The sequence below is a fragment of the Lepisosteus oculatus genome, chromosome 16 (genome assembly GCF_040954835.1).
Source record: "Lepisosteus oculatus isolate fLepOcu1 chromosome 16, fLepOcu1.hap2, whole genome shotgun sequence".
Lineage (NCBI taxonomy): Eukaryota > Metazoa > Chordata > Actinopteri > Semionotiformes > Lepisosteidae > Lepisosteus > Lepisosteus oculatus.
The window spans coordinates 11776292-11792092 of NC_090711.1; the positions used below are offsets into that span (position 1 = coordinate 11776292).

Genomic DNA, 15801 nt, shown 5'->3' on the forward strand with positions numbered 1-15801 from the left:
ATTAGGCACATTTTTTAGGGTGGCGTTGCACGGTGTAAATAAAATAATTTTTTAAATCCACTTCAAGAACTTAAGCAAATAATTTCTAGCAAGAGGAGATGCTGAGGAAGAAGAACAATAACTTCCTCACGTTTTTTTAAAACAAAAACCGTTTCGCTTCTCTGCTCCACAAGTGGTCGTTCATGAGTTGCTTTTATATTTTGGGGCAGCTGTTTGCGCAGTACAGTCCTAAGGCGGCCCTGCTGCTAGCTGCCCCCATTGAAAGGGTGACAATAACCGCTTTCCTGTCGTGCCCTTCGCCAGCCGTCTCACGATCTCCCGGCGGCCAGAGGCCCAGCCGCCACCAAGGTGCGGAAGACCATCAGCAGCCGCGTCCACGAGGCGGTGAAGGCCATCGCCTTGTGCCACAACGTCACGCCGGTGTACGAGTCCAACGGGGTGACGGACCAGGCGGAGGCCGAGCAGCACTACGAAGACGCCTGCCGAGTGTACCAGGCCTCCAGCCCGGACGAGGTACTGCCCTCTAGCTCCTGACAAAACCGTCTAAAACGGAGGTCACCTTTCATTTGCCAGATATCCTGTTGTCAGTCATTTAATGTAATCACAGTGGTTAGAATTGATGCTTCGCAGCTCTGGGGCCCTGGGTACAATTCATAAAGTGGGACTTAATGAAGAACCATCACATTACATGTCGTTTTATAAAGAAATATAAAAAAACATGACAGGTTGCTCAGGGCTCTGTCTGAATGCAGCTGTGAGAGTCTCAGTTAGTCTTCTTAACAATTTGCTTTGAAAGCCAGCACACAGCTTGCATTTGCTGTGGAAAATACATTTATGAATTTGGGAAGTCAGCTGAAAAACAGTAAAACAGTAATCTTCTTTAATGTTCGTTTTGGAACGAGCAAGGTGGGCAAAACAGCCTTTTTTTGTTTTGTGTATTTCTGATGTTGTATGGCCTAGTGCTTGAATCAGCGAACAGAGCAGAGTGATTTGTAGTTCCTACCATGGTTATATCACGGTTTTGGTTGACAGAAGATTATGTCATGATTGTTGAGATCTGGATCCTTCCCTTGAGAAATGCCCAGGAGTACTTGACAGCAGATATTACACTGTCTAGTTCAGGCTGTTCTCAGCCTGTTTTTGGAGAGGAAGTGTTCATCATTTTATCTCGTAGCAGTCTTCCTGAAACACTGCACACTGCCGTCCACATAAGAACAAAATGCACTTGTGTTACCAGTAATTGATGGATATATGGTTAAATCTGGGGAAAATGTTGTGATGAAAGTCCAGCTGTAAGATCTGTGTTCCTGTCTTACACAAGAAGACCAAGCTCTTTTAAAACATGCACAGCAGATATAATAATATATGACTACAATAAAATAAAAGTTAGATCTTTGTAACTGTACGTGAATTAGGGGGCTTTCTGCAGCAAATGAATTCAAGATGACAGGCGGCCTGCTGTTTTTCCCCTACCCTACACGACTACTTAAGTAGTTGATCAATCTCCATTAAGACCCCTGGCATTAGAAGACAGGGGAGTAAAAGATATTTCTGTCAAAGTGGAGACCCCTGTCTTCCACCAAAGAAACAGTGCAAAGGTGGCCTCTTACTGAAATTCTGTTGTTCTTTCAGGCAGTTTTTTTCCACAAAAGCTAGAGACTGTGGACCAGAACAAATGTGGTTTCCAGGATAAAATTCTCTCTGTACTCTAGAGACCAGCTGAAATGCAGAGACAGCTGATTTCATTAAGACTGTATTTCCAGAGCTTGGTGCTAGAATGAAAAAATGGCTCATATTTACTTATGTTTAAAAGAAAATACACATTTTGTTTTCACTTGTGCTTACTAAAATTTTAAAATGATTTGTTAGAGCAGACTGTGAAATAGATGTACTACATCATAGTTAAAAACACTTTTTAAAGTAAAAAGCAAAGTGTTGTTGACTCTTAATCTTGAGATGAAATTATAAAAATAAATGCAATAAGAAATGCCCTCTATTGCCAAAGAAGTTATTATCCCTCAGTCTTTATCCCAAATATCCCTAAAGGAGTGCATTTTTATTGCTGCCACTTGTTTACATGTAGATGTCATGTGAAATAATTGTGTTTTACATCTTAAGATTGTATGGGGGGAAAAGTATTGTTTCAGCTTTTAAGAAGAGCTTACTTTAATCTTCATTGTGGTGGAGGGGTCTTGCAAATTGATGGTCAGAAACACGATCTCTGTCTCTAGTGTATTAAAGCCAGGTTACAGTGAAGCCATAAATAGATAGTTTTGCCAGTTTTGATGTCTGGCTCTGTATATCATTGAGAATTCAATGCCTCAGACTTCAGGGGTAAGAGGCACCTGGGTGAAGATTTGCTTAATGATGAGAGAAGTTCAAAGATGTAATTCCAAGATGGCAGCATGTGCTTGTTTACATGGGTGGCACATCCCTTACAAACATACGGTTCACACCAGTTCAGAGGTCACAGACTTTGATGATAACTTAATGCCTGGAATCTGTATTGACAGAAAAGAAAACATGTCCATCGGGCATTATTATATATGAATAGCATCTGTTGGACATGAATGTTGAGTACAGATTTGTAGGTTGGAGTTCATAGCACATCAGCTCCAATACAGGTATAGAATTTCGAGATTGATTCCCTTCTACAAACACAAGACTGTTTTTCCTTTCATTATGTACTTTTTACTCCCTTATGAATAACTGGGAAAACTCAAACATTATTAACGCTAGGATGAGAGATAGAGAGAGACGTTAAGAGAGGTTACAAATGAGAGGAATGCTATTCAACTCATCTAGCTTGTTTGGTTGCTGGTAGCTAATTCATTATCTTTTTTCAAAGACGAAACACTTTTGACTTTGACAAACGTGGGCAGTCTGTTCCATACCCCCACAACCCTTTGTGTAGAGAAGTGCCTCCTAGCCTCAATTCTAAAAGCACTCGTACCACACTCGACCGTTTTGAGATTTCTTCCCCACATTGAATGGGCAAACTTTTGATAAGGGTGGCATGAGAGTTGCACAGTGAGATTTGAAACATTTGAATATTCTGCGGTGCTCTAGATTCATGAAGCCTGCAGATGCACTCTGCCGGGGCGTGACACCAGCGGTTCAGGCTTGGAGAGCAGGGCAGTGTGGGTGCTTGGCGTGCTGGAAATGGTGCTGCATTATAAAAATACAAACGTGCAGACATGCAAAACAAACAGGGCCAGTATTTGCGGTGGTCTTGAGTAATGCAGGAAAGGGCACTATTTATAACTGCACAAGCGTCACACAGGCGGTTGTTCATTTTTTCACCATTGCTCTTTTGCACTGCACAGCACCACTTTCAGTTGTAAATGCCACTGAGCACCTCAACCAACAGCAGGACAGCACAGCCACACGCTTCGCTGGGGCAGTTCTGCGAATGAAATCGAAATGCAAAACCTCAGCACGCTTGTGGTAAGAAAGGGAAACACAAGACACATCCAAGATCATAGCATTTGAATATAAGTCACATTAGACTTTTACATTTGTTTCTAATGAACTTCCTGTAGGAATGTGACACACTGGGAGAATTATTTGGGTGATTTTCAAAATTAGACAGCGGTTAAGCTAAATAAATGCATCACAACTTCTGCTTTTGATCCCTTAGCTACTTTATAAACTTTAAAAAGTACAAATAAATCGTGGTGTTGGATTCTGAAACAGCTGTGGTAGATTTTTATTGTGTATGAGTGTTTGTTTCATAAAAAAAACGCTGGCTGCTTGATTTGTCCAGGCGTTGACAACTGGCCTGCTTTAGTTTCTGTCTGCCGTTATGTGGAGTATAAAAATATAAACTTTCACAAATTAGATTTTTTTTTTTAAATGTGTGCCAGGAAGTCTAATGATAGACACTGTGCAGCCAGCAAGCATGAATGGTCAGAAATGTAGCTGGTTATTTCTGTGGTCGCTGAGAGCTGAGAGCTTTTTGTTTGACAAACTGGCTCAAGAAATGAAGCTAATTGCCCTGCTAAGAATGTTAGCGTTCCACTTTCAACAGCAGACTTGAAGGACTTGGCGTGTAGACAATGGGACGTGTAGTTTGGTTTCTCTATTCGTCCTCCTGTTGTTCATGAGGTTCTGTGACGTCTGAATCGAGCCATTTGAAGTGAGCAATATTGCTGTTGGTGTTTACGAAGCTGGCAAAGAACTAAAAGACAGAAACGTGACTGATTGTTTGCCTTTGAGTCACTCAGTTTTAAATAAGTGAAGCGGTTAATTAAAACTTCAAACTAAATAGTAAGTGGACAGGGATAAATAGCTGCCCATGTCCAGTTAGGGCACCTGTTTTTTTGGATCTGAATATTGCTGGTTAAAAGTATGGGATTTCCACAGCGTGATGCCACCCTGTGTTTTCCGTATGATAGCACCACGCTTACACGTGTTGTGTTGAGACGTGGAGTTCTGTGCTGTGGGATTGCGGGATGATTGTTCAGCGACTTTTTTAGGGATTGGTCTAGGATACCCACTGAACTTGTGTAGGCTATCCTATCCTATTGATGGGCCACGCAATGGAAGAGTTCTGAAGGCGTTTAAATATATATAATTATGAATCATGGAGACACTTCAACCGAGCTGGAAAAAGCAAATTGCTAAAAACAAAATCTGTTTTGTCTCTTTCTTGTTTTGCCAGATTTTGTTCTGTTATGTAGAGAACTGCCCAAAAGGTTTTGAAACTGCTCATACCATCTCACTGCTTGGAATGTACAGTACACAGTGATCGTGACTTTGTTACTAATGTCATAAAATTACATTTACCAGAGCACGTCAGAACACTGTGAAATGATTGCTCATGGCACTGCTCTTTATGGTACACATGTCCTTATTTTGCTAAAATTGATTTTGATCTGAATAATGGGGCTGTTCCTAAAAAGAAGAGACCCCGGCTACTACAAGTTGCTATTGACTCTCCGTTGTTTTGTTTCTACTTATCTGCCAAATAAAACTCACACTACATCAGCTTAGGGTTGCCAGGGTACATTATTAACAGTGAAATAGACTGATTTCTAGAAATGGAAATTAGATTTTGCACTTTAGCTCGGAGTATAAAGTTTCAGAAAACCAGAACTGAGCTGGTGCAACACCTTTCTTGAACCAAAATGGAAAGATTCCAAAAGTGCCGTTTGACACTCCTGAGTTCTTGTAAATTCTTAAATCTCACAGGTTTAAGCTGTGGGGAAAAAAAAGTTTCCCGCTTATTGACTGCGTTTTTAAAGTGTCAAAACTAGAAAGAGATAATGTTTGTGTACAATACAGAATATTTTTTGCTGCTGTTACTTTCAACATCATTTTGGAATTTAGTGACTTTTATTAGGGGATAGAAGCAGTGCTCCCAGGTTTACTGTGACTCTGACAGGAATAAGTGGTGGACAGTTTGTGCTGTGCAGCTGAAAGCATACAAAGTTGTCTTGCCAGTGTTTAAAACATGCTGACATTGGACTCCCTGCACTAAATAAACATTAGCACAGTCTTTCCTTGCTCCCAGTGAGGTCCAGATTGACAGTGTGAAGATTTAAGCTGGACTGTGTTGGCTTGGCTTTTCGTAGTGGTGTCCGGAGATAGTTCAGGGGTCAGCTCACTAGGCAGAGGTCAAAGATGCGAACAAAGTGGACCAATGTTATTTATTAGCCCCAGGATCATGTGGCCTGAAATAGGATCTGGCTTGTTGTGTGAGCATGGAAGAAGCTGAAAAAAAATTGGTTGATATGATCCTCTTTACATTGACATCTGGATGTTTTAAGAAAATGACATTAAAGGTTTGGCAGAGATGGGATAAGTGGGTAGGGCCTTTGATGTGCTGCTAACCTCTACAAGTTATTGGGCAATAACTTTGCACCAAAAATGTTCCTTTAACATTCTGAAAGTGAGCATCACCCCCATCTGCTTCCCTTTATCTTATAGAATGACAGGGCTGTTTGTGGAGCTGATCAGAGTTCACCTATAATATCTGCCTCTGAGTCCTAAGCCTTGTGTGTGCTTGTGTAAAAATGTGAATAAAAAGAGCAGCATTCCTAGAAAATAAGAAAGGTCGCAAACGAGAGAAGGACGCTGGGATAGATCTGAGTATCCAGGATATCAGCTTCAGCAACATTGCTAAGCTACTTGGTCCATACTCCCACAATCCATTGTGTAAAAGGTGCTTCCTGTTCTAAGTTTTAAATGCTTGTCACTGAAGTTTTCGTTTTGGTCTTCTGGTTTATTTCTTTACTATTGATTTTTAAAAAATCAGTTAGGTTGACTGTCAATGCTTGAGGAATTTTGAATCATTGAATTGGGTCTCCACAAAATGCTCCCTTTTCAGGGCTTAAGAGAATATTTTTTTTCTGTTGCTGTAGAATCTTAAATCCAGGAATACATCTGATCACTCTTAACCAGATTCCACACCAGTAATTTATTTTTATGTAGTTCCCACAACATGTTGTCCACAGCATTCTAAATGAGGCCTTATTAGTACATAATACATAACAAATCTTGATTAAAATCTTAGATGTTAAACTATATGTTCCAACATTGTGCTTTTTAAATTTTCTTTCCGATTGTCTAGGAGATGAAAATGGTTTATAAGTGCCTTCTTCAATATCATCCTACATTTGTAATGCATTACATGTTACCTGCATTTAATACTTCGTCTACATTAGGTATTGACAAGGTTATCTCCCATGTTTTTGTCCAGTCTTGGATGTTGTTTGATATTTTAAAATTTCCTTTTCAGCTTCAACATTGTAAGAGCTGCATTGCATGTTGAAACTTAAACCTAGACTTTAAAAAAAAATCAGGCAACTTTTATTTTTACAGTTTTCAGAGGACTGCATTTTTTTAAAGTCCTATTTACATACACATCCAGTATGTATTGAGCTTAGTCAGTGTTTTTATTATTTAAGCTTCTGAATTGCATGATATTCAAATAACCAAACTCATAATCCCCTAACTCTCCAATGCTCATCACATGATAAGCAGTAAACCTACCTTACTATTTATCCATGGCTTGAGTATAAAGCATAAAGTATAAAATTTCCACATTTATCCTGTAGAGGATACTCTTGTCTTCTCCCAGTAGCAGTGCTGTGCTAAAACTCAGACTCATATGAAATAAGACACTTAGCTCTGAGAAGCTAATATTTATTGTTGTTGTATGAAATTGTTTAATCTGTGACTTTAGTCATTATTCAGGGATTTCTCTTATGTACTTGTTTTTCTTCTTTTATTTTATATCCCAGTTGCAAAGAGAAATCTACCCGTTTGCATTTCTGTTCTTATAACTTAAAAACCTGCATCGTGGTATGTTGGTGTTCATTTAAAGATTTACTCATGCTGCAGTGCAAACTTCTTAAACATTTGGCATTGCTCTCCTCATTTCTCTCAGTTTTCCTTCTTTATGCAAAAGCATAATAAATGTTGTTTTAAAAGGAGTTAATCCTGATGTATTTGTGTTTTGTAGTGCAAAAAGTAACGCTTTAGCTTTATGACTATTTAGAGGATGTTAATACTGAGGAAAAGCCAATTCAATTTGATTACACTTTTTAAATGGATAGATTGTCTGCTACAGCATGTAATATTAAATGCGGATGTATTTAATTGACCCCGAGTTATTCTGTTGTTGGGTGGCACAGTGGTTGGCATTTCTGCCTCGCAGAGCTGGGGCTCTGGGTTAGATTCCAGGCCTGGGGTGCTGTCTGTGTGGAGTTTGCATGTTCTCCCTGTGTTTGTGTGGGTTTTCTCCGGGTGCTCCAGTTTCCTCCCTTTGTCCCAAAACATTCTGGTAGGTTAATTGGTTTGTGTGAAAATTGGCCCTGGTCTGAGTGTGTGTGTGTTGGGGTCTGTGTGTGCCCTGCGATGGACTGGCATCCCATCCAGGGAGTATCCCACCTTGTGCCCAGTGCTACCTGGGATAGGTTTTTGTTCCCCCGCAAACATGAATTGGAAGAAGTGTTTAGATGGATGGATTTTCTGATGCAGTGTTTTAAGTTTCTGATCAGTAGGAATTAAAGGCTGCTCAATAAAAAGTTTGGTTTCTTCTTCCCCAAACTGACCTGTATTAATAACATTCAAAGCTGTTATAATGGACTATGAGTAAATTGTTGATGCTAATAATACACATATACTGTAACTTCTGATTATGTTTGATTTTGTCTTAAAATCTTAAATGGCAGAGTATATAATATTTTCTATATAATGTGTAACCAGTAAAGCTCATTTATATTTTCAACATATGTAACGTGTTTCTGCTGTGACATTAACTATAAGATTCTGCATAAATGAACGTGAACATCATGATTAGATCAAGTGGTGAATTCCACCCTGTGAACACTTACAGTATATATTCAGTGTGATTCATTGACCACACCGGTTTCTGGATATTAATAGATACACATCTGCACTCAGTTCATGAACATAATCATAGTTTTGCAAGCTGTCATTCACTTGCTGGACTGATTTTAATAAGATGCTAGCATATTTGACTTTGCATTTGTTGTATCACAGTAAATTTGTATGTTGTTTTGCATTCATTTCCAGATGCAGGTGGTAAGGAAGCTGTAGGATCAATTAAAAATAAATTTCTCCTGACAGAGATTATAACTGAAGATGGTTTTCTTCCAGAGCATCTAATTACCATTCTGTTTGGGCACTTATCAGCATTATAAATAACAAGTATAACAGTCAACACAGTGTGACGATAACATGGGGTCTGCTTTTCTCTTTTCCTCACTCTGTGCTTGAGAATGAAAATGTAGGACATCTTTTCAGCTACTCAAAGGGAATGTAAACACTATTGCTATAGTGAACTGCTTTCTAAAAAGACACAGAATGGGTGATGATTTCCACTCTTGCAATCCTCAAAAACAGAGATGCATCCCTGTCAGGTTTCCCTCTACTTTCTTTCTGGCAAAGTGAGAGAAAATATCCAGTTTTATGACAGGAGAAAGAAACATTTGCTTACTCATGTCAGATTCTGTGTGACACTGCTATTGTTCCTGAGTGGAAACGAATTGCATCTTTACACCCTTAGAGTGAACCTCTGATTTTAACATTTGTTTAATTTTAATCTTTTATTATTTTATTTCGATATGGAATGTTAAAAAAAAACAATTCAGTTAAGTTTCTGGCTTTGAACATAGCGACATAATTATAAAGAAATTTTAAGTATATGCTTGGTAAAGGTTTTATCATTTTATCCCCACCTGCAATTTTTCCTTTTTCCTTTTGTAGTAGTGTTAATGGCAACATGGTACTTTGCCAGTGTTGCAAAGAGAGATTGGGCACAACACTTGAAGGTTGTATTGATTGAAAGGCACTGACATGTTGTGAATGTTTCAGACAGTTCCTCTTAAACTCTGTGAACTCCTTCAGTCCGGTGCTTCATCCTTGTTCCAAAAAGACATTTTAGGTCAGCTGTTTCAGGAAAATCTCAGGCAGGAGGGATGTTGTCTAGTTCATTCCCAGGGTTTCTCTTAGAGTGGCCTGGGACAAGCCTGGAAAATCTTTGGAATACAACAATTGCCAAATTCCTTAACTGGTCAAAAATACCTTAACTGGATTTTTTGCACTAACTCTCATGTAGCACCTTCAATAAACCATAGGTTCTGTATTCTGGTGTCTCCATGAAAAATATATTTGGAGTGTGTCTTTCCATTCCCCTTCATCCCTACTGTAGCCTGGATTATTTCATTTATTGTTGCATTTGCATTCATTTGTATTACCTTTAGCACTGTTCGCTTTTTATAGTTCAGTAGTTGCTGTCATTACAACTCATCAGCTAAAAAAAAAAAAAAAGAACAAAGACATTGAAATGAGCAGCTGCAAGAGGCTGAGCTGACCGCCTGCAAAAGACACCTGTATCTGAAACTGGAACAGGCCAAGCAGTTGAAGTCTTTGACTAGTCTCCTTGGTGTTAGAATCAAGCAAAGTCCTCTGTATTATGCTCTAAATAAGGCAGCATTTCTGGCATCATAATTGATGAGCACGGTTTCATGATCTGGTGAGTGCAATGCAGAAAGATAGAAAGTGAAGTGATATGATATCATTGCAGCTTGTGTTGTCGGTAGCTTTAAAAGTTTTGTTTTTATTTTAAAAGGTTGGGGTCCCTCAAGTACTAAAACTGTCTCCAAGCCATAAAAGTCATCTGTCCACATTTTTCTGCTTTTCCAAAGTGGTGCCACTCATTAGAGCTGGTTTTATTTGGCCTATCCTGAATAAAAGATCCCTTCATGAAAGTGGCCTTCTCTTTACAAGAGTTACTCATTCTAAAGCTTCTTACTGATGCTTTTATTTTTGTGTACTCATATTAATCAGGGTTGCTAGGGTGCAGATTTTGAAAATGATGTTTTCCCTCCCCATGTCATGCTCCTCCACTTGGTATTTAAATTTAAATTGTTTACATTAAACAGAGCGGAGGAGAAACAGCAGTGATCGTCAGTCGCAAATTTCAAGCGCATCACTTTTACTGGGCTTGTTAAGAAGATCCAAGAAATTCAAATGAAATGCCCAAAGCTGGATTTATATTGCATTCACACGTTCCTTACATTTTTGTGCATTTTGGTTAAACCAAAAAAAACACGGGTAAAATGATTTAATCCTAAAATAAGTTCTTGCATTAAATGAGGCAATTTAGACTTTAAAGAAATTCAAGTTAGAGCACTCTTTGATTTCATTCAGCCTTCATGACTCAGGAATCACAGCAGGATACTACACTACAGGGCTTTTTGTAGTATTGGAAGGTCATTATAACCAATAAACCAACCCATCCCCATTCATGTTCAATTGAATGACCTTTACCGTATCCAGTAACCCAGCAATTAAGGTGATCCTTCCCTTCATCTTTCTAGGTGGCTCTGGTGCAGTGGACAGAGAGTGTGGGACTGACTCTGGTTGGCAGAGACCAATCCTCTATGCAGCTGAGGACTCCTAGTGGACAAATCCTGAATTTCACCATCCTGCAGATCTTCCCCTTCACCTATGAAAGCAAACGCATGGGCATTATTGTCAGGGTAAGGGCTGTCGAATCTTATAAAATAGGCCACCGAAATTCCCAATTGCTGTGCGTGACCAGCTGCTGACATGTTGTGCTGTAACCTGTTCCGAGCGTAGTACAATCTCCTGGTCTGTGTTTTTTTTTTTTGCTTTATTCCATCCAAAAGACCCAAAAGATGTTGGGTTGGAAAGCAGCTGGGATGTAGAAAACTGAACTAAAGGATCCGAAAGCCGAGTGTTGAACTTGCTTGATGAATAAGAATTCCCTTCTTATGAGTAGTTATTTTTCTTTCCCAGTTTTTTCTGCATGGATTTATGTAGACTGAAGCTTTAAATCACAGACATAAATATTTTTGCATGAAACAGTGAGCCATTTGATCCTCAAAGTGTTTTTGAAATGGCCGTAAATTGTAAAAAGCACCAGATATTTTGTAACTGCCTCAAAGCATCCAAATTGTGGTCAAATGCAAAACATTTCTCCTTTTATGACATTAAAACTATTGCTTCTTGCATGGTTTGGTGACTGGCAATTTGGATCTAATAATAAAATAATATTTAATTGCATTTATGTAGTGCTTTTATCCCAAAGGATCTGAACTTCCTTTATAGATAGGAAGAGACCCAGTTCTTCAAGCAGTAAAGCTCCCACCTGAGTGATGTGTAGCAGCTCCAAAGCACAGCAGATCAGATGGAGAAGTGGGAAGGTCACACTATAGGGATTGTTTGATCCCTGGTGGAGGTTAACAGCCCTGCTCCTCTGAAAATGTGGTTGGACTTCATGGGATTGATTGTGTTACAGTGTAAGGAGTGGCTGGAAAATGCAGATGGGACCTTCTGCAGCACAATGTCTTCGATCATCAAACTGGGTCTTTGTTGCTTTGGAAGCTTTGGTTTAGAGGATGGAGTGCCACCTACAGTTCCACAAACGACATTTGCACTAGGCCAGCCTTTTTATAATCCAAAGTCATACAAGATCAGTCTCTAAGATTGGTCTACAGCCTCTGCACATAACTGTATGTTACACATATTTGCTAAATATAGCAGTATGTTAATATATATTAACTGGAATCATATAATTAGACATCATTTTACTCATTTCATTTTACTGTTGATAGTCCTACAATGGGTCTTATGAAACGGGAATTCAAAATTAATTTTAAAACGGACAGTCATTGTTATAAATGCATCCATCAGAGATCATTAAGTGATTAAAGACAGAATATAGCAGGCAAAAGAGCCTGCGCTCAAGTTATGCTGTGGAATAACGCTGTTTAAAATACGCTTAGTGTTCTTGATTTGGCTAGTGAAATGAATGCTCTTCAGCACAGGCCAAAACACATCCAGTTAAAAAAAAAAATCAGTCTTTCAGAGACTGCTTGGATTACGACTTGAATTAAGACCAGACACCTCTGCTGTTTTATTTCTTCCACCTTATCCTTGCTACTGAGACTCGATAGGACTGAAAAGCCTCATGTTTCAGCTTTATGAAAGGAAATTGCAAGCAAGTGGCTGAAAACCTAATTAAATTGCTCTGCTAGTTAATCAGACAGTTTTAGGGTTATCTGAGAAAGAACTAACCCAGCTTTGAACTCTGACAGAGGAAATGACTAATCCGAATACTCAAATGACAAAGTATTATCCTTGGCTTCTAAAAGCCCTGCCTGCCAGCTCAATATCAGGAAGCCGGAGTTTTCGCCTGGCTTCCCAGAGCACATACTTTTTCAAACACCTTCTTAAGACCCGTTTCCATTCCAAAAAAGTTTTCCTTTCTCTGTCTATACAAGCAAACAAAATAGCAAGTGTGTGGTCCCTACCAGCAGAATGAAACAGAAGTTTTTTAAAAGCATACAAGCCAAAAGGAGTGGGCTATCACAAGATTTGCCTAGTAAAGTTGACAGTTGAAAGTACTTTTCAGTGTTTCGTCAAGAAAGCAAAAGTCTCCTGGGGGGAAAAAAAAAGAAAATTTGATAGAATTTTAAAAAAATATATTTTTTAGAATCAAATTCACCTTGTGAATGAGAAAATTGGGGCCCGGTAGGTTTTGACAAGTTCAAACCTTTTGTAGGTTTAGAAACTTTAAAAAAGCCGTTTTTGGTGTTTAAGTAAACTCGGTGACACTGTACTGTTTTCCAACACCTGTGTTTTTCTAAATGCACTTTGCTTCAGTGCTCTGTCTCCTTTGTACTCCTAGCTTGGCTCCCTTTTTTTTTATTGACTGTTGGTTTTGTGTGTTTTCAGGATGAGTCAACAGGAGAGATTACTTTTTACATGAAGGGAGCCGACGTTGTGATGGCGGGCATCGTCCAGTACAACGATTGGTTGGAAGAAGAGGTGCTGTAGACGTACATCAACAATTACAGCAGACGTTTATAAGTCTTCCTATTGTGACTAAGAACCCCACAGCCTTCCATAATAACACTGCAGCAGAGTGAAAAGGTTGTGCCCTCAAGTGCAGCCTACTCGGAGCTTGGCTTCCATTATAGTAAACAGCCCACACAACCACAGCCAGCACTGTGTGAACGGAGAAGGAGGCAGGAAACACCTTCATCTAGATATAGATGGGTGGACGTTTTGGAAAAGGCTTTACTGAATGTTGCTTTGAGGTTTTACAGCGCTTATGAATCAGTTTATCAATGATGATCACGTTGGGCGTTGGTTATTATCCAGCAAATCCCTCCTCTGACAGCTTTGTTGCAGAATGTTAATTCCCGTAGAGCATCGGGTTCATTCGTTTTGTTTGTACGTTAAAGCCGAGCAGGGAAACTGCTCAGCTGATGACATAAATGTTGGCTCCCTCACAATTCGTTATTTACCTCTTTATTATGTATGGTATATTTTGTTTCTGACTGTTCATTAACCTACAATACAGTGAAATACAGTATAACTGCTTATTAAGTGGTAGTTAAGATTTATAGTGAATTAACTTGTGAATACTTAGCTTTATAATTCTGTTGAAGTGCTATGTGAGCTTAGATCGTACATTATTATATGAAAATAATGCTTAAGTTGCTAAATCAGTAGATAACATTGGAGATGGAGGACAACTGTACACAGTTTGCAAATGTATATGAGCAATCCATGTATATGAAAACTCTGATGGATGGTTATCACAATTATAGAAAAAGTAGGTATTTTTAAAAGAATACGCAAAATGGTTACATATTTATACACTCAGAAAGTCAAAACACAGTAGATAGATATGAAATGTGATTCCTAGCTTGATAACTTTTAAGCCTTTCCATTCTGAGTTTCGCAAGAACTAGACCACATCAGATTGGTAGTTGCAGGTTACATGTGCACAGCCGTTTATAATAAATAATGAATTTATAATATCCAATATTTTTTCAGTGTGGGAATATGGCCAGAGAAGGACTGAGAGTGCTGGTGGTCTCTAAGAAGTCTTTAACAGAGGAGCAGTATCAAGATTTTGAGGTGAGGCCACATCTTAAGTCTGTACCTAGAAATTGTATTCACAGATGAATTTTGTTCTATATGTACTATGGTTACATCGTCAAGAATTATTGTCCTTGAGGATGGACAAATAGTGAAAGTACAATTTCTAGAGTGGGGTCAGCAAGAGAGAAATACGAAACATTATCACTTTACTTAACCGCTCATCCACATCAAGCTAATAGGAGCCTATCCCCGGAAGCATTGGGCACAAGGCGGGATACACTCTGGATGGGACGCAGGTCACAGACAGACACAAACGTACACACGTGCACACGGGGGCCAGTTTTCCCAGAAGAAAGTTAAATCTACCATGATGTCATTGATGTAGGAGGAAACCCACGCAAACAGAAGGAGAACAGACACGCCTCTATCTCCCGTAGTAATTGAACACATTGCCCCAGTGTTGCGAGGCAGCAAACCTCACCACTGCGCCACTGTGGTGCCCTATAAACAAACTACACTAGCATAATCATAAATAATGGCAGGGATAGCCCCTGAGAGATCATTTTAATTCTCTTTGGAAAAAGAAATAGTTACCTCCGGAATAAGAGTTAGTAAATTGCCTGCCCTTTGCGTATTGGCCCTTTCACATGGGTGGGGGCCTCTGTGTGTGGGACAATGTCAGTGCTCCTCTGAAAAAGATTATTATTCAGTTTAATCCCTGCAGGGGCTGGAGCGGCTCTACAGTGTGCAGTGTTAATTAAACATTCCTGGATTCAACAGCATGCAAATGTTTTTAAATCTGTTGTTGTTTTTTTTGCTGTGTGTGGAATTGTCAGAAAGCAGTTGTGATGAGTCATGGCTTCTAAGTGGGATGGCCCCACCTCAAAAACATGTTTCATTCAGCAAGGTCCCACGTCCTACTTCATAGGATTCCAAAAAAATCAAGCATTTTTGCTAACCTTAAATGGTAATGCAAACGACTGCCTTTTCAACATCAACACAAAGACCCGCAAAGTGTCCCGCACTAATAAATGCCAGAAATGCATGATGCTTTTTTCCTCTTATTTCTCTGTGCCATTCAAAGGAGCTTCAGACCATTTTAGAACCGATATAGAACCGAAATTCTCGGAGAAAGGTTGACCCCTTTGTGAAATTTCAGATTGATACAAGCATGTAGAAAATACAATGTGTTCATGCAGATCACTATTAATGTGTATGTGCAGCTAACAGCAGCTTCACAGTGAGAAATTGCTGTACTCTTTACCTGTGAATAAAACTTGCAGACTTTTTCAGTGTCACAGCACAGCCACTGATGGTAAAAGAAACTGAATATATGATTTATATTTTATCTGTCTATTAAGTCTCAACTTTTTAAAGGTTGGTCTATGGTCTAGCAGAATAGGTTGC

The 15801-nt window shown here is 39.1% G+C and overlaps 1 protein-coding gene across 1 annotated transcript in view; it reads left to right on the top strand.

Annotated features, from left to right (window-relative positions):
• The window catches only part of LOC102698507 (probable phospholipid-transporting ATPase IIA), an 82970-nt gene that overhangs the window by 39126 nt on the left and 28043 nt on the right, over positions 1-15801 (top strand). Inside the window, exons 14-17 of the mRNA XM_006639421.3 lie at positions 304-513; positions 10854-11015; positions 13237-13329; positions 14347-14430. Coding sequence (XP_006639484.2) covers positions 304-513; positions 10854-11015; positions 13237-13329; positions 14347-14430 — 549 coding nt within the window. The remainder of the gene's footprint in view (positions 1-303; positions 514-10853; positions 11016-13236; positions 13330-14346; positions 14431-15801) is intronic.